Raw genomic sequence first — 19219 nt, forward strand, 5'->3', positions numbered from 1 at the left:
AGGAGCTGAAAATAGCAGCAAGGAGCAGGAAGGGATAGAAGAAGCACAAAGGTGAAGTAGGCGAAGGAACAGAAATGAGCAGGAAGGGTCTGCAAGGAGAAGGAAGGGTCTGCAAGGGGCAGCAAGGAGTAGGAAGGGTCTGCAAAGAAAAGGAAGGGTCTGCAAAGAGAAGAAAGGGACAGAAGGAGCACAACGGTAAAGGAGCAGAAAGAATCCGAAGGAGCACAAAGGTGAAGTAGGAGAAGGAGCATAAAAGGGTAGCAAGGAGCAGAAAGATCAGAGAGAGACAGGAGCAGCAGGGAGAGCACAATAAGCAGAAAGTAGCAGAAAGGTAAAGGAGCAGAAGGAGCCAAGGAGGAGAGAAGACAGTGTCAGAAGAAAAAGAAGACTGTGTCAAATGAAGGAGAAGAAAATTAGATTGGAGCAGGAAGGACGAGTGATTTGAACCCTCCACTTTATTCTGGACACCACATCATAAGGCTTTGGTACCTGGGCCTGGCAGAGAAACTTTGGACCTTCTCATCTCCCCAGGTAACAAAAAATATCAGTGTTCATGTGTTCACTTTTATTTACTGATTGTCAGGAAGCACAGAGGGCCGCTGGGGAGGGTTTTCACTGACTGGCTAGAGCGGTCAGCTGACACTCGAAGCCAATCAGTAGCTCCCCATTCATAAAAAAGTTAAACATTTTTATGAACCGGGAACTAGCGATTGGCTTAGAGCATCAACTGACCACTCTAGCCAATCTGTAGCAGCCTGACCTCAATCTGCACTTCCTGACACTCTGTTTCAGAAGCCGAATACCACTGAGCGACCCGGAAATCTGGAGCTGGAGGAAGCCTTTGGGGTTAAACCATTTGAGAGCGGGGGCTTCAGGGGCTTCCTGGCATCATATCATTTTTATTTAGATGAAGTTGTTATGGTGACCAGAATGTTTCTTTCATTTGCTTAAAGGAACACTATAGTGTCAGGAATACAAACATGTATTCCTGCCACCATAGTTGTGAAAATGCTATTCACTCTGGCTTTATGGGATAATGACTATGCTCCTCCCCTTCATGACACTGTCAAAAAAGGGACCAAGCATGGATGTCATTACAATTATGCCCCCCCCTGGAAAAATTCCTGCAGACGCCCATGTTATCTGTATATAATATGCAGTGTATATACCAATATATAATATGCTTACGACGGGAATTTACCCCATATTCCCAGTGCCTATATGCACATTTTGTATATTTACTGACAGTTCTTCGCTACAGATGGCTTACTTAAATTCTAAATATTTATCTTGTGCATTTATATATGCCGATATCTTTAGAGTGCAACTAGGAAGATCTATTTATGAATTCTTGGTGAGAATCCGTTGGCGTAATTTCCTAGATCTGTTCTTTCTTTCTTTGTATATACTATTGGTGTTTTGTATATATTATTGGTGGTTTGGATTTATTATACTACATAGGTTACAATATTTTACATGGCCAACTTATGTACAGCAATACAGTCTTGACTATAGCCCTTACTAAGGACACCTATTAACAATAATCCCCCTTGTTCCATATCCCTTAAAGCTTGGGGATATAATTGGTTTAAACAAAGTGATTGTTTATTAGTTTGTTGGTTGGTAGATGGAATATAGATCATTATTCTGCTAGTGTGTCTCTCTCTATATTTATTACATCATAGACTGTATATATTGTTTCTTTTTATTTTTGAGTCTATGACTGTAAGCAATTGATTTACCAGTAGGAGTTGTTTACTATACATATAGATATCTATTGTCTTAGGGTGTATGAGTACTGTACTGATTGTATATTAACTACATAATACTTGTGTTCTGTCCTTGTGATTTACCCTTATACTATACTATAATAATTGCTTGTGGTATCTAGCTGCTTCATCATACGTTTTGCAATTTTGTATGATTGCAAACTGGGTTCCCGGGTTCGCGTTGCCATGACAACGCATATACAAATACACCCCTTGCGTTCCAGCTACCTCTAAGTGAATCTAAGTGGTGTTTTGTTGAGTGTGGAGAAGGTTGAGAGCTGTATTGGTTGGGGGAGAGTCTGAGTGTGTCTGCGTGTTTGAGTTTTGTGGGTGGTGCCTGAATATGTGTCTCTCTCTCTCTCTCTCTCTCTCTTTTTCTCTCTTTCTCTCTCTCTCTCCTTCATTAAAGTGGAAACTGGTTTATTTAGGTGAAATAAATCAGTACATCTGTGAACAAAATCACTGTTTCGTCCCCTAAGGGTCTTTTTCAAGATATATATGTATATATTGTCCGGGACACTATAAGCTGTATAATAATCAAATGTATGTAATTCGATATTTACATAAGTTGGTTGAGGTGGGCCGAAACCAATGGCAGCTTAGACCTACAATGTTGCGGTTGCCGGCCTGCCGCGTGGCACGGCAGTGCCCGACTGGCACAGCCTCGCCAACAGCATGAGCTTACCTGCTTGTTGGCGAGCTGTCAACCGCTTCCCCACATCCTCCGGCCATCGCGCCCGGATTCAAAATGGCGCTGACTGCATGGTCGCGCCTAAACATAGCTCCGCCCCCGAAGTTTATACTGACGTGCGCGTGATGTCACGACGTCAATGCGCACGCACGTTTTGGGGTCAGAGGTCGCCCTCTGACCAATCAGACCTTAGAGAGGGATATTTAAATCCCTAGCTCACCCCAGTACCTTGCCCTGTCGTGGTTTCCTGTTCCTGGTTTCCTGAGAGTGCTTTATCATTGTGAATCTGATTTACTGGTATCCTGATCTTGGCTTTTCCCTGGTTATTCTGAATTCTGGTTTCCCTGACTTGGCTTGTGTAAACGGTATTGTGTATTTTCTGGCTTCCTTGACCTCGGCTTTCCCTTTGACCATTCTCTGTCTCTAGCGTATTAGTCCGGCCATTCTAAGGTTCGGTTTACGCTCTGTCCTTTTATTTTCCTTTTCTTGTTTATGTATATGTTTACATAGTTTCTGCGTGCTGGACCTTATTAATAGTCGTGACATACCTTAGAAAATTAATATAATAATAATAATGGGTGAGGTGGAAGGGGAACTTCCGAAGTTAGTAACGACAGGTAATTAGGGGTTACCAGGGTTTAAATAGGCCGCCAAACCTCTCCCACAATTTCAGGCTTATGTCTTCCACACATATATATACTCTTTGATACCCACTCACTGATACTCACTGACATACCATTTCACTGACCCATGAATGCGCATTTTCAGATACTTGTACATGTGCTCATTGGCACATAATCACTGATGCCCACACACATTAACGTTACTTACATGCACTCATTAACACACACTGGCATACACATTTTGTCATACACAGTGACTAGTACAATCATACTGAAACACAATTATCAATACACAAACACAGTGACACACACATACACACTTACAAACACTCATTAACACACATTGGCACACAAAGTGACATATACAAACACACACATAGTGGCTAATATCACAACACCGACACAAATTCACCAACGCATGCACATACACACTGGTACACATATTTTCACTTATTAACACACACTGTCAGACACCCAGTGACCAATATAAACACACTGACACACTAAAAGGGACCCATACGAACACTGACAGACACAATAATCAAAACACAGTGACACACACAGTGACCAGTGCAAACAAAGTGACACACACGTAGTAACCAATACAAACTAACTGATAATCACACAGTGACTAATATAACACACTGACACAAAGAGACCCTGTGGTGAAAACAACCTAACCACTGTGAACTGGAGAAGCCTGGTTGCTAGCCTCCTACCCTGCGACTATGGCCCTGCAGGCTCAACCTTTTATTTTTCCTGCAGAAAGGCTTGTTCGTGCCTTTCTGCCGGGGTGTTCGGTAGATTCAATCTACCGAACAAAGTACCGATCGAGGGACCACCTGGAAACTGGAGTGTGCCGTCAATTGACCACCCTGAAGGTGCGGTTAACTGCAGCTTAATTGACGAACGCTGGGTGGCCTTTGTTCGTCAAACGAACACGTGGCGGCGGCCATCTTGAAACTCCCGAACAGCGGTGTTTTGCCGTCAAGTGTCTGGAACTAAAATCGGACACTCGACTAAGCAAACACCGCTGAGACTTCCAGACTTCCATGAGTTCGTGCCGAAACTACCGAACGGGCCGCCGTTCGGTAGAAGGACTCATACGAACAAGGGGATTACAATAAAGGCAAGCAAGAGCTATTTCATTCGGTACTTTCAGCCGGTTATACCCAGGAACAGAGACCGACCGCAGGGCCAAACCTTATGGAACTATTTTCGGCTACTGTTGCCTGTGCGGTCGGTCCTAACTTTCAACCTCTATAGCTCCCGGACCCCTGGTCCGATCTGGGTGATCTTTGAGTATGTTACTCACCCAGATCAGGGCTATCAGGGGATCCCCTATTTAGGAGTGTACTCTAAGTATTTGGGGTACATCCAGAAAGTAGGGAAATTATGTATATGATTAAGGGGATTATGTGTCATGCGGAGGGTAGGAGATGTGTGGGAGATAACTCAGGTGTGATTGGTGCATCGGGTAATTATTGTAAATCCCTCCCTTGCATGGGAGAATCCTTTATAAGCAAAGTGTGTTAATAAACGGACAGATTCTGCTTAACCCTCAAAACAAAGTGTCGTCTCGTTATTGGGGGAATTGGATTGTATGCTGATTGCCAAGAGTGTAAGCGGGTTGTATGCTTTTCCTGTTCAGCTATTCCAGTGTTCGTGTGTTTCAAGTTCGGGAGATTGGGGAATTCAAGTGTGTGCAGTTCGGGAGTTGCAATTTGGGAGATTGGTGCTTGTAGTAGCTGCTGGTCTATCTGGAAGGGGATTATCGCCTAAACGGTTTTTATCCTCTTGTGAGCGAAACGGTCCGTTACAGACCCATACACACACTGACAGACACACAGCAACCAATACAAACACACTGACACACACAGACCATTACAAACAGAATAACACACACACACAGGCACAAAAACAATGACACACAAACAGTAAACAATAAAAACATGCTGGCACATTACACACTCACTGACACAAACAAGGACCAATGCAAACACACTGACAGGCACACAGGAACCAGTACAAACAAACTGGGATCAATACAAACACAGTGACATACACGCAGCAATCAAAAACAATTGCACACACAGGAACCAATATAAACATACACTGACACACACACACACACACACACACAGGGATCAATACAAACACCCAGAGTAACCTATAAACACAGAGACATTGACACACATAGTATTTCTCTTCTTTTGAGCCATCCACCCTTTAGTCACTGGATGCATTAGTGAAGGGCTGATGGTTAAGTGTTTATTTGTTTTCGGGTTTACCAAGACTACTGTAATTCACTTTAGTTTTCGATGTCATATATCTTCACTGTCATGCAATTGTCACGACTACCAGTGTGGTCCAACACGCAAAACTATGTAACATCTACATAGACGATAGAAGATAGACAGAATGTAAACTGGTCCTTAGAATGGCCGGGTTAATACGTTGAAAGACTGAGAATAGTCAAGAAAGCCAGAAATACACAAGATCGATAAGGAAAGCCAAGGCAGGGAACCAGAGATAAGAGTAGTCAGGAATAGCCAAAGTCAAAATCAAATAGCAAGCACAAGGAAAACACACTCTTGGGAACCAGGAACTGAAGCCACAACAGGGCAGTGGGCTAGGGAACTTCAGGGGTTTAAATACCGCTCCTTGCGCTGTGATTGGTCAGAACTTGGCCTCTGACCCCAGAACGTGCATGTGTGTTAACGTTGTGACGTCACACACAGTCGCGTGACCCATGGAGACCCCAGCTGGGTGGCTCCCGGCTCGCTGCTGAACAGGTAAGTTCACTAACCTGTCAGCGTGGTCGCACTGATCAACCACGTGCAGTCACGAGCCGGGGGCCGTGACAGCAATCCCTTTGTGATTTCTTTACCGGGTTATTTAAATTCTGTCTTGTGATATACACCTTGTCTTGTATTCTGATGTGTGAAGGCATGTAAGCAAAATAATGTTTCTATGTTTCCATGAGGATCAGCATATAAATGTATACAAGTATAATGGTTCGTCTCCATGTATGATAGTCAGTAGGTATGAATGTATGTAGGTGTATGAAGGAGAGTGTGTGGATGAATGTATACATATATCAAAGTGTAACATAAAACAGCTATAACTAATAAGATATCATTAGAATACAGTATATGTCTTGCCTATAATGTAGGAGAGTATCAAGTTCCATCCTGTGATAAAGGCCCACAGTTCACCAACAGTCACGTAACTGTACAAATAAGCAGATCCAGTAAGAGGCACTCGAGCGCCAAACTCAGCATAACATAGTCCTGCCAAAACCGAGGCCACAGCTGCAATCAGAAAGGACAGGATGATGCTGGGACCAGAATCCACCTTTGCAACTTCTCCTGCAAGGACATAGACTCCAGCCCCCAGAGTACTTCCCACACCTAGGGCCACCAAGTCTAATGATGATAAGCAACGACAGAGACCCGAGCCCTCAGCTCCCTCTAAAGTTACCTTCTTTCTTCTAGTAAGACTTTGGTAGAAAGAATGAATTAATTTGTGAGGTGGCATCTGCAAGATAAAGAAAAAAAACAAGTGCATGGTCAGGAAGGAAAGCATGTTGCATGAATAATTGATAGAACAAACAAATGCTTGTCATTTTGTAGCAAGTTATACACATGACACATTAACAAAATATGTATTTAGATACTAAAAATAATTAAAAACATTGGCTTCACATTAAAATCAGGAATATGGCTGAGAACAACCAAGTGGCATCTCACTCCATAAATTAAATGAGTAAGAGCTGCCAGCAGTTGAATAGTAATATAAAGCTTCTAATATAGGTTAAAACAAGACTTAAAGGACCACTATAGGCACCCAGACCACTTTAGCTCAATGAAGTGGTCTGGGTATCAAGTCCCCCTAATTTTAACCCTGCAGCTGAAAACATAGCAGTTTCAGAGAAACTGCTATGTTTACATTGAGGGTTAATCCAGCCTCTAGTGGATGTCTCCCTGACATCCACTAGAGGCCACTTTCGCAATCGCATTCAACTCATGCTGGATGTCCGTAGGAAAACATTGAGTAATGCTTTCCTATGCGCCATTTGAATGTGCGCGCGGCTCTGGCCTTTACCCTTTTTAAATTCCCTTTTGTCTTTCTGATACAAAAGAAGGAAAGTAAATAAACACCTTAAAAAGAAGAAACCTTTTTTTCATTTTTTTTTACTCCACATTGGTAATAAGATGTCTCCTTAGAACATGAACCATGTTAAATATTATAAGTCAATTTTATTGTACAGTGCTGTTAAGAAACAGGTCACTAAAACTCTTTGTCTTGGCCCTGTATATACAATATCTCACAAAAGTGAGTACACCCCGTCAAAGTTTTGTAAATATTTTATTATATCTTTTCATGTGACAACACTGAAGAAATGACACTCTGCTACAATGGAAAGTAGTGTACAGCCTGTATAACAGTGTGATCTTGCTGTCCCCTCAAAATAACTCAACACACAGCCATTAATGTCTAAACCGTTGGCGACAAAAGTGAGTACACCCCTAAGTGGAACTTTTCAAATTGGGCCCAGTTAGCCATTTTCCCTCCCTGGTGTCATGTGACTTGTTAGTGTTACAAAAGTACATGTATACTATTGTAATATCCCCTCTGAGTAACTGACAATTGAATTTGATGAAGAAATAGTTTTTTGGTTTTTTTTAAAGGTATTATTATTTATCCAATTTTGTAAACTGGTTTTAGTAAATGACTGTCCATACCTATAAAGCATGCAATAAAACAACATACAATATGAAAGAAATAAAATAGGGAAACGGTTCAAAGGAACAATTATTTATCAAAACTAGTCTTTATGGTATAACATATTGTGAAGGGGTTAAAGGAAAACATAAAATGTTATTTTGAATAATGTTTAAAATAAATGATTATATGTATTTTAGTCAGTGTGTATAATTTTGTAATACATAGCTATGAATAAATAGCTATTTTAAGTGTATATCCTCACTTAACCATGTTCTATGGCCCAATCCTCTTTAAAGACTATATTCAGAAGCAAACCTTATCTAGCCATGCAGGTAATGAAGCACTAGGGGGCACAGGAAAATTTTAAAAAATGCACTCTTGGATGGAAAGAGGTATTAACTTGAAAGTATGCATTACAAAACAGTACATCACTAATCTGGATTTTATCTACTTTATATTCAACAGTAACAAAAAATTATAGCAGTTTTCCTTTAAGCCAGGTAAGCTGTTTTGTATCGGATTTCTGGAGTGTGTATTTTATTTATTTATTTATTGATATTCATTTTATATATTTTTTTTTAATAGAATTAATAACGTGGAATATCGATTGAAATTAATCAATGAGTAATAATCTGACAATGATATTCCTATAATCATTACACACTGGAAATGAAATACGATATGTATAGTAAATAACCTTATGGCAGTTGTTAAAGTACTGTATATAAGTAGAATATAACATACACAATAACGTACTAAATCATTATATAAAATAGGTAGCATTTGCTATGGATACTCACTACTAAATCCGGGATAAAATGTAATAGACCTACCCAGATACTTTTTAAGTTTGACATGGTTCTGGTTTTTGTGTACATTGTTAATGAAGTGAGGGGAATTCAAAAACATAAAGCCAAATCAACCATTTAGTAATTTGCTTACTAGCATTATTTTTACAAAGTTTTTACACTTTATATATATCATATCATAGATACAATGGTGGCAATGTTTTAAACCTATTCGGAGTCATTGCCAAATCCTACTATAAAACTTAATTGTGATATGTTTCCCCTAATTGTCCATCATTTAGTCCCGATTACCTTCAATGGGTCTATAGCACAGAGTTCGTCTCATCTGTGAATTATCATCATCTGACTAGGCTAAAGATACTTCTCAATGCAGTTTGCTTGAACCTCTGTTGTTTATTGTGACAAGGCTCTCTGCTATATCAATTGGAACTATTACCGCTTCATCCAATATATCCAATTCTTTTATCATTTTTCCCTAGTGTAACAAAATGAATCACTGTAATAAAAATATAATAACACAACTACATTTTAAAATGTAAATAAACAGCAAAAGCTAAAATCTTGAACTTACCTTAAATTGGATAATTCAGACAGTCCACACTGTGAAATTGACAGAATATGGATATGTGAAGTTCTGTCCTGTGTGTGTGAAATATTCCACAATTCATTGATAAAATGCTCCCCTCTTGACCCTGTGTCCTTACTTTCTGTTAGTTTAACCCATTCCACTCATAACATGACCAGCATTCAGAATTGATTTTCTGTGTCCTAGGAGATTCTCAGTATTACTAGAGTTTTGTCCCAGTGATTACCTGCAGGAGGTTTTGCCTCTGTGGCGTTAGTTGAAATGTACTATAATCCTGTCTGGATACTTGGGTTTAACACTGTAATTTTACTGTGTTTTTCCTCCAGAGCTATTCAAACCTTGCCATTTATATCTGAAATCTTATAATCTCCTTTCACATGGAATTTGCTTCAGGACTCGCCTCCGCTGGTACCAAAGAACAACAGTCAGCAAATTGTTGACATTGACCCCTTTGTGAGTACAAAAAGGGACAGAACATTTCATAAGGCAACAGAGAGGTTAAATCCATCCTGTACCAGCATAAGGACTTTTGGTTCCCTGGGTTGATACATTTTGATATTCTTCTCATGTACAACTCTCTTTTAGCTGGCTATATCCACTGGCTTTTCCCCTACATTCAATCATTTTGTGAATCTGTCCACTAGCTAGCTAACCCACCACTGACGCCATCGATCCATTCATTCAGACTGCATGGTTTGTTCACTAAACACTGAATTGTAGTGAATTGAAAACCAATTTGCAACATTTAGACAAATATAGCTGATTCGGAAACATTCGATGGCACTTCTGCTATCTGACCGATGGGACAGTTCTCCTTTACCCAAATGGCATTACATTGATACTCTAAAGCACTTATTAGAACATATTAAACCACATCAATTTGCAATAAAATAAAAGGCAAACACGTGACGTAAAAAAAAAATAATTTCTGGTATTGGTAAATAGCGTTTATCATTGAAATTAGCAATTCATATATTAAAAATTAACCTTACACAGTATAACTAGGTATATGCCAAATCACGGCTTAAAAGATTGTATACACTGTCACTATATCATTCAAAGGCCAATGGCATGGTGAAGTACACAGCGCGGGGAGAGCTGTCTTTACTAGCAAAGTGCGGTTGCTATAGTGACAGAGCATGTATGTTTGTTTTTTGGCTTTTCCAGCAATGGCCAATCTGCAACTGGTTAGAATCATTGTCAGTAGACGTCATTGGCAGGTAGCCGTTTTAAATATAGAAGCCAGGTTGTGGTAAACAGACGGTTGTTACAGCATAACTGCAATTCACCAACAAGGTTGAGAATGAGCCTTAAGTACTCTGAGTGGTACCCAGGATATCTGTATTCCACTCTCTCACACCCACGGTGCCTTACAATGTAAGAGGGCCAGGGCTGATGTCACTCATTCATTCTGCCCAAAGCAAAGCACTGAACTATATAGTAAATAAACTGTACTAATGTTACCTACCAGCTAATGCAAACTATGTGACACGCTCTAGGGAAAGTAGTTGTTTAATATAACAGTTTAATATAATAGCAAAATATTGGACAATGCCTATGGCTTACTAAAACCATCATCTTACTCTAGGTAGCAGTCTTTTATTTTATTCAGAATTGGGAATATGTATAATTTATTAATATATAAACACTATATTGATGCTCTATTAAAATAGTGGTTTGTTCATTAAATTTATTTAGTGAAATTTCAAATCATAGTAGAACATCTTGCATGCGAGAAGACACACATACACATGGCTACTCTCAGGCACACACAATAGCATACATTTTGATGCAATTGAAGGCCAAAATAGTTAAAGAGGAAGTATTCTGCAAAACTCTTGTTCATTTATGTTCACTTAAAATGTTAAATTCCTCTTTTTTTTGTTACTTCGCCTTATTGACAAGTTACTTTCTGGAATAAAGTGTAAGTGAAATTTTGTAATAGCAGAAATTTAAAATACTTACTGTGTTTCGGTAGTGACTTTTTCCAAGAGTATCAGAAATCAAGGTGACATGACACTGGAGAAGTGCAGAGTGGTACTAGGAAAACGTGAGACAGGGATCAATGATTAGGAGAAACCTGGGACATGTTTTGAATGTTACAGTTTCACAACATTGGTAAGAATCTCCACAATTCACTTTCTTCTATAAATCCTCCACCTACCATAACCTCCATGAGCCCTATGTTAGCTTCAACAAGAGAATCTGTCCAGAACGATTTTTTCCCACAGCAGTGTCCAAGTTGCATACAAGGGACAAAGAGCTAATGTTCCGTCAGGGAGGTCTAAGAGGTCATAATTAACATTGGAAATAGTTCAATCCAGTAATGATTTTTTCGCTCTACTCATCTATTCCTTTCCTTTTGTTTGACTTTTATGGTTTTTTTTCTGACCTCCTTTTAGAACATATGAAACCCATTTTACCCATTTTACCCATTTCAAATCTCACTTGCCCTAACTCTGCAACCTCACTCTACAATTCCACTCTCTCCTCTCAACTAGACATCATGGCACCTCCTACATGTAAGTGCAGCAAGCATCCCAATTACATCCCTGGCACACCAACTGACCCGATATCTCTAAAAATGTTCAAGAACTGCTGAATGCTGTCTGAGAAAGTCTCACTCTGCACCCAACTTCCTCCCCTATAAATTTATGCTGCGCTCCTACACTCTGGCTCTTTCCTCTGCAAAAGTAAATTACTTCAATACCCTCATAACCACACTCTCCCGTGAACCCAAATGACTATTTCACACTTTTAATGCTCTCCTTCATCCTGTTGCTCCCCCTCCTCCTACCATCCTGTCCACCTCAAACTTTGCAACTCACTTTACTGAGAAGATTTCTACAATCAGGGAAGAGATCTATAACCTCTCTACCTCCCCTTCCAATACATCACCCACTCCCTCTGCTGTTCTATGCTCATTCACACCTACTACAATGGAAGAGGTTTCTGCTCTGCTCCGGTCTTCCCGCCCCACCACCTGTTCCCTCGATCCTATTCCCTCATATCTCATCCGCACTCTGTCTCCCTCTCTTGCTCTTCCTCTCACTAACATTTTCAATCTCTCCCTTTTCTCCGGCACATTTCCTTCACCCTTCAAGCATGCAACCATAACGCCGATTCTGAAAAAGCCCAACCTTGACCCCAACTCCCCATCCAACTACTGCCATTTGCCTCCAAGATCCTTTTAGTGTTTCTTTCTCTGGCTCTGCCTCTTCTCCCCAACCCCTTTCTGCTGGCATTCCCCAAGGTTCTGTCCTTGGTCCCCTACTGTTCTATATCTATACTGCCTCCCTTGGTAAACTCATCAGCTCCTTTGGCTTCCATTATCATTTATATGCAGATGACACACAAATCTACCTGTCCTCTCCTGATCTCTCTCCGCCCATCTTGACTCGTGTCTCTGACTGCCTGTCCGCGATTTTCAACTGGATGGCTGCTCACTTCCTTAAACTCAACCTGTCCAAAACAGAACTTCTGGTCTTTCCTCCCTCGAGTGCTGCTACTCCCGTGTCAGTCTCCCTCCAAGTCAACGGCGCTAACCATCACCTCTACCTCACAGGCTCGCTGCCTAGGTGTTTTCTTTGACTCCTACCTCTCTTTCGCCCACATGTCCTCAAGCCCTCTATTCCTGTGCATCCATTTGTCTGGTTACAATTACGTGTCTGTTAGACCATCCATTGTACAGCGCTATGGAATTTGTTGGCACTATATAAATAATAAAATAATAATAAAATGACAACATATTCTACAGTGCGTTACAATAGGAGGTAAAATATTACATGATATAAGAAATATAAATATAAAGTTTACAATTACATGCAAGTAAAATCACTGTTCTACTACAACTGGCCAATTTAATTTAATGCTATTAAGATGTCCCTAGTCTAACCCATACATATTTTCAACTAGCTACTATGTTGTGTACACACACTGGAGTTCATTCTCCTTCTCTACTGTGCAGGTTTAAATGAACGTTCCAAACACAAAGAACACTTCGGATTGCTGATGGTTTTTTAGAGGTTCACAAAGTGTCCCCTCTTTCTCACTTTATAAAGGTGCCAACTTCTAGAGAGATCAATTTCAAGATTTTGTGCTCTAGTACAAAGTGGAAGTACTGTTTTCTATATGAGAAGCATTGGCTGGTGCGTGACAGTGATTTACGCCCATGTGCCAATACTTTTTTATGAAAACCATTGGCTTGGCTGTGAGATCATCCTTAGTGAGCTTAGCTGCGTTGAGGAATCCTCTCATCACTGGATTATTGGTAAGTGAACTATTTTAGCGGTGGGTGTTTTTAAATCTTTCCAAAATTATAAATAAAATGTATTTTATTATTATTTATAATGCTGGTGTTTGCTTTAAACCCCTTAAGGACTGAGCCAATTGTACAAGTTGGGATCAAAATAAAATGTAAACAAAAACTGGAATTTGCGCTATATGTTTAACCATAATTCACCTTTTTTATATTAAGTGCACCCACACCTATTGTATATCATTTTGTTCAGGAGAAATAGAGCTTTAATTTAACATGAACTATTTATATACGAAACATAATTTATTATGAATAAAATAAAAAAAAGTGTGTGAAATTAAGATTTTTTAAAAAACATTTTCACTTCTGTGTGTCATTTTAACTGTGAATGTCATAATACTGTTAGCTTTTACTGCAATAAAATGCACATAGTTCTATTCAGCAAAGTCTCATGAGTACAAAAATACCCCCCCAAGTACAGGTTTTATGGTGTTTTGGAAAGTTACAGGGTCAAATAGCATGTTTCATTTTGCAATTTATACACATTGAAATTTGCAGACTGGTTATGCTGCCAAAATTAGCATTTATATTTGTTTGTGTGTGAAAAATGCAAAAAAACAAATATGAACGCTGACTTTGGTCAGTGTTTGTAACCAAGTTTCTACTAAAAAACACTGGATATACCACATTTATAATACCTTGCGTTGTCTACTTTTGCAAATGGTATGCCATCAAGGGGGTAATTCTCATTCCTGTGCTTCCATTGGGTCACAAATTCAACATACCAATCTGGGAAATTTCAATTAAAAAATATTAAATGGGCAAGTCTTATATTTGACCCTGTAACTTTCAAAAACACTGTAAAACCTGTACATGGAGGGTGCTGTTATATTCAGGAGACTTCTCTGAACACAAATATTAGTGTTTCAAAACAGTAAACACAACAATATCATCAGTGAAAATGTTGTTTGTGTGTGTGAAAACTGCAAAAAACATATCTTTCACAGACAATATCATCATTGTGATACGTTTTACTGTTTTGAAACACTAATATTTCTGTTCAGTGAAGTCTCCCGAGTACCCCCCATGTACAGATTTTATAGTGTCTTGGAAAGTTACAGGGCAAATATAGTGCCAGCAAATTTAATTCTCTGGGCTTTCTGCATGACTTGTCAGGCAGGTTCCTCAAATTGCAATCAATAAATTTACTAAGTTATGTAAAAGTATTTCATAAATATGCACGTAGAATTTAAATATATATATATATATATATATATATATATATATATATATATATATGTATATATATATAGAAAATCCAACAAGGTAGCAGCACTCACGGAATAATTTTAAAATCCAATCTTTATTTCGAACAATTTAAAATGAGGTCGACGTTTCAGTCCTACAAACAGGACTTTCCTCAGGACCAAACACATTAATACATGCATACAATTCGATTTATATACAAGATACATAGCATAAACGAGCTTACCCTCAGGTGAAGTGCATTTCCTGATCGGCGTCCTATGCCGCCCTGTGCGCATGTGCAAACCAGGCTCCGCCCCTGTGACGTGATGACGTCATCACGCCCGTTTCCATGACGACCGGAAGCTTAACGCGGTCACCATGGGAACGGAGATGCAACTGCCGAAGTCACTGAAAAACACCCTGGCCGTGAGGGGAACTATTGAAAAAAGATTTGTTGATAAAGTGCATTGAGTGTGTGATTGACTAATGGAGGTCTAAGTTTTATAAGGCAACTTACTGTTGCTACTAATAGTGCTATCTATATAAAGTGCTAATAGCTGGAATACATTAAAGTGCAAGTGCATATATAATTGACACTGTGAATATAGCAAATATAGCAAACTGTGCAAACAGTGATATGTACAAGAAGTGCTCAAAAAAAATATATGTATAAAGTGCTAAAAGAATATTTTCTAAAGGGTTCATCAACATCACATGCCATATATCTCATGATTACTTAACAAGAATTTGCTTAAATTTTTTTTTCTAAAAAAGTAGTTTAGTCATTTTTAACAGTAATATCCTGGTGCATGTATATCTCTCTCCACCATAACATACACACAGTACAAATCCAGAGAATCTATCATGGACTATACTGTGTAATTATAAACATCTTTTAGTACTACATAGGGGAAATTTAACAAGCTACTCTGTAGTATACTCATTAGAATTTTGCTTTTTCTAGTTTATATGTCATAGTTCCTCCTATGGTGTATGTTATGTAATATACTGTGCACTCTACTGTGAAACTCCACCTAAAAAAATTTTCAAAAAAATTATTGTTATTAAGGTAAAACTACTGCATAATCATAATAAAAACATTACAAGCTGGAGACAAGGTTCATAGGAATGAGAGGTACGATATGGTTTCATTAAGTCCCTTTGGAGACACCGTATCCAGCTCCGAGATCCAAAATGTTTCCCGATTCAACAACGCCTTCCCACGATCACCAGCCCTGCGTGATACGGGTACGTGGTCTATGCCCAAAAATTTCAATGAAGCTAGTGGGTGATTAAACTGTAAAAAGTGCTTAGCCACAGGCTTGTCTGACTGGCCGTCCCTGTAGGCCAACCTGATACTGGAACGGTGGCCTCTTATCCTTTCACACAGGGCGGTCTCAGTCTTACCCACATATGCCAGTCCACAGGGGCATGTGAGTTTATAAATCACATGCGTCGTTCTACAAGTAATGGTATGCTGTATGGTATACTTCTTCGTTGTGTGCGGGTGGTTAAACATCTTGGAAGGCGTCATATGTCCGCATGTTACACACCCTAAGCAGCGTACTGACCCCCGTTTCTGGGTGTCAATTTCTTTGGAGTAACTTTTGTATGGGTCTGTATGCACCAAAATGTCCTTTAAATTCTTATTCCTCTTGTGGCAAATGAGGGGCCTTTCACGGAACACCTTGGGAAGCGTATCATCAGTCGCCACAATTCTCCAATTTTTTCGAACGACAGCTGAAATCTGAGGACTAAGTGTATGATAAGTCATCGGAAGGACTAACTGCTGAGGTGGATTTGTCTCCTTATGGGCTCGTGGTGCTCTGGCACCTTCTAAGGCCGGGAGAGGGGGTTATGACGTGCTGACGTGCTGACGTGCTTTGCGTGCGGCGTCGTTGTGACGGAGGAGGAGGGGCAGCCACCAGGGATGGCGGGTGCCGATGCGGCCGGTCCGAGATGAGCCGTCCGTGCTCCCGCTGCAGCTTTGAGGAGTCATTACGGTTTGCCGACGGGGAATAAACTCTGCCTGATTCCCCCCTGTCTCCAGCCTTGACAGAGAACTATCCGCTAGAGAACTATCCGCTCCCTTTTTTAACTAAAAGATAAAGGTAATCTACCGGAGGAAACACTCTCCCTATATGCCCTCACAAGGTTGCGGTGGCCGCTTCCCACGTGGCAAACGCTGCTCCTCCGACCAAGGATTTATATTTTTCTCTATTTCTCTATTTGTCTACTCATACATCCTGAATGGGAATGCACACTATTTGTGTATTAGTGTACAACTAAACCCCACCAAAGTCAGCCAAATTATTTCATATATCTGAGTGTGAGGGGCATATTCATATTTTTCTATACATTTTTTACATACATATTTTTGTGTGCCAACGTATATACAAACGGGGTAATTGTATACCACTGTGTAATTTCAAGTGCAACGCTAAGTTTGTCTATACAATCATAATTAAAGAGCAACCATATTTACTGGTGTGCAACCTTAACCCGGATTTATTTTTCTTCAATATGGCTTCAAGAAAATCTAATGACACTAAGATCTCATCAAGAAAAGATAAAAAAGATCTTTCTCAAGACAAATCAATGAGCACTTATTTTTCGCCGCAACAGAATAAAAAGCCTAAATTGACAGCGAATGATACAGACACTAGTCTTGATATTCCCGAGGCTGAAGGCAGAAAATCCGTTGAAACAGATCAAGTTACACTTTCTATATTACAAACTACCCTCAGAGCGAACTTGGATGAAATAAAGATCGAATTAGCTACAACTGCAGCAGCAATTAAAACAGAAATTAAACAAGAAATAAATGCTCTTGCTGCTAATATGCACAGAATAGAGGACCAATTCAAAGCAATGGATTTTCAAGTTAAAAGTCTTATGCAAGAAACTACGAATGCCCAAATCAAGATTTCGGCATTAGAACTCAAAATAACTGACTTGGAAGATCGCAGTCGGCGTAAAAACCTACGTTTCAGGAATATACCTGAGAAAGACTCACAAGAAGATCTAAAAAAAACCTTGCTGGATTTCGTAGAAGTTTTGGGTATTGTGTTTGATTCACACGACCAATTAATAGATAGTTGCCATAGATTATCTAAACCCCAATCAATTCAGAAAAATCTTCCACGGGACATCATTGCCTGTTTTGTTTCATATGAATTTAAGGAATCTATTCTGCGGTCAGCTCGAACAAATCAAATCAATTCTGGCTGTTATCAAAATGTACAGGTGTTTCGGGATCTCTCCTATGATACCAGACAGAAAAGGAAAACATTTAGTTCTGCAACCCAAATACTTAGTTCTCACAATATAAGATACAGGTGGCTACACCCCTTGAAACTTTCGCTGACATATGAAGACAAAAGAGAGACTTTTGACACTAATATGGACTTGGTTGAATGGCTTAAGGGCAAGAAATTAATGCAGCAGCACCATTAAGTGGTTAAGAATATAACGCATATGGGGAGAAATGAAGTGTTACGCTGGGGAAGGGGGGGGGAGAGGGGATAAGGGCAACAAGGAAAAAAAAAAAAAAAAAAAAAGAAACTAGGAGAGTGATTATTATTCAGGGAGAAAGCAGAAAGAAAGAGAAAAAAAAAAGAAAAAAAGGAAAAAAAAAAAAAAAAAAAAAAAGAAAAAACTCCCTTAAACAATTGCTCAATGGTATTACAATACGGATAATGTCCCACTCCTCGATATACAACAGCCTATATATATTATAAGTGATATACTTACGGTAGTCTGTTTTACTACCATTGGATAATATGTTAACTTACCTATACTCACTATTATTAGAACGTCTAGGCTGACGGCCCCATAGGGGATCAGACTACAAAGCTATCACAATTAGCCATGGTTACTCAATAGCTACAAACAGGGGGGATGATAAGGTGATTGGGATTTTACCTGTTAAAGACAATTTACTAGATGAGAAGAAAAGTATGATTTAAATGTTTGATTTAATATAGATTCACTACTCACTTTTCATTATTTCTCTGTATGTGCAGATTAATAATCACTCTGCTAATGCAGATTCACATTAGAAACTGTAAACTCACAGATAAACTTAATATGTCACGGTATATTGGTATAGGCAAGTTGATATACATTAGCAACTCTATAAGCCATTCGCAAATTAAACTGCTAGGGCCTATAGATATTTAGACACGGTATTCTAAAATATAAACAATTGTCATTGTCATTGAATTTTGTTTTACTACCACAAGACAACACTGTGTGTAAATATGAAAATGGGTAAAGGGAAAAGAATGTTAATTTGTCAAAGTTTAAATTTATCACTATCCGGAAACAAATATGGAAGGATGTTTGCGGGGATAGATTAGATAGAAATCTGCTATGCACACTCATATAAATGTGCACAAATAATCTGTACGGGCACAATGATACTATATGTGTATGATAATCCCATTTTTTAAAATGTCAATGCTGGTGGGGATCCACGAATTAAGGTAAAATAAGACTTTTT

General features: G+C 39.2%; 1 protein-coding gene across 2 annotated transcripts in view; it reads right to left on the reverse strand.

Moving 5' to 3' along the window:
• LOC134602711 (cationic amino acid transporter 2-like) overlaps positions 1 to 9515 on the reverse strand; it is a 59007-nt gene extending 49492 nt beyond the window's left edge. Inside the window, exons 1-2 of one of the 2 annotated variants that reach the window (XM_063447868.1) lie at positions 9195 to 9515; positions 6248 to 6623 (exon numbers count right to left, since the gene is read on the reverse strand). In XM_063447868.1, coding sequence (XP_063303938.1) covers positions 6248 to 6623 — 376 coding nt within the window. In that variant the 5' untranslated portion in view covers positions 9195 to 9515. Of the gene's footprint in view, positions 1 to 6247; positions 6624 to 8914; positions 9057 to 9194 lie in introns of those variants that run through there. The other variant, XM_063447869.1, reaches the window with a different exon arrangement.
• Positions 9516 to 19219: the final 9704 nt, after the last annotated feature.

Source organism: Pelobates fuscus, chromosome 3 (assembly GCF_036172605.1).
Source record: "Pelobates fuscus isolate aPelFus1 chromosome 3, aPelFus1.pri, whole genome shotgun sequence".
In the NCBI taxonomy this organism is placed as follows: domain Eukaryota; kingdom Metazoa; phylum Chordata; class Amphibia; order Anura; family Pelobatidae; genus Pelobates; species Pelobates fuscus.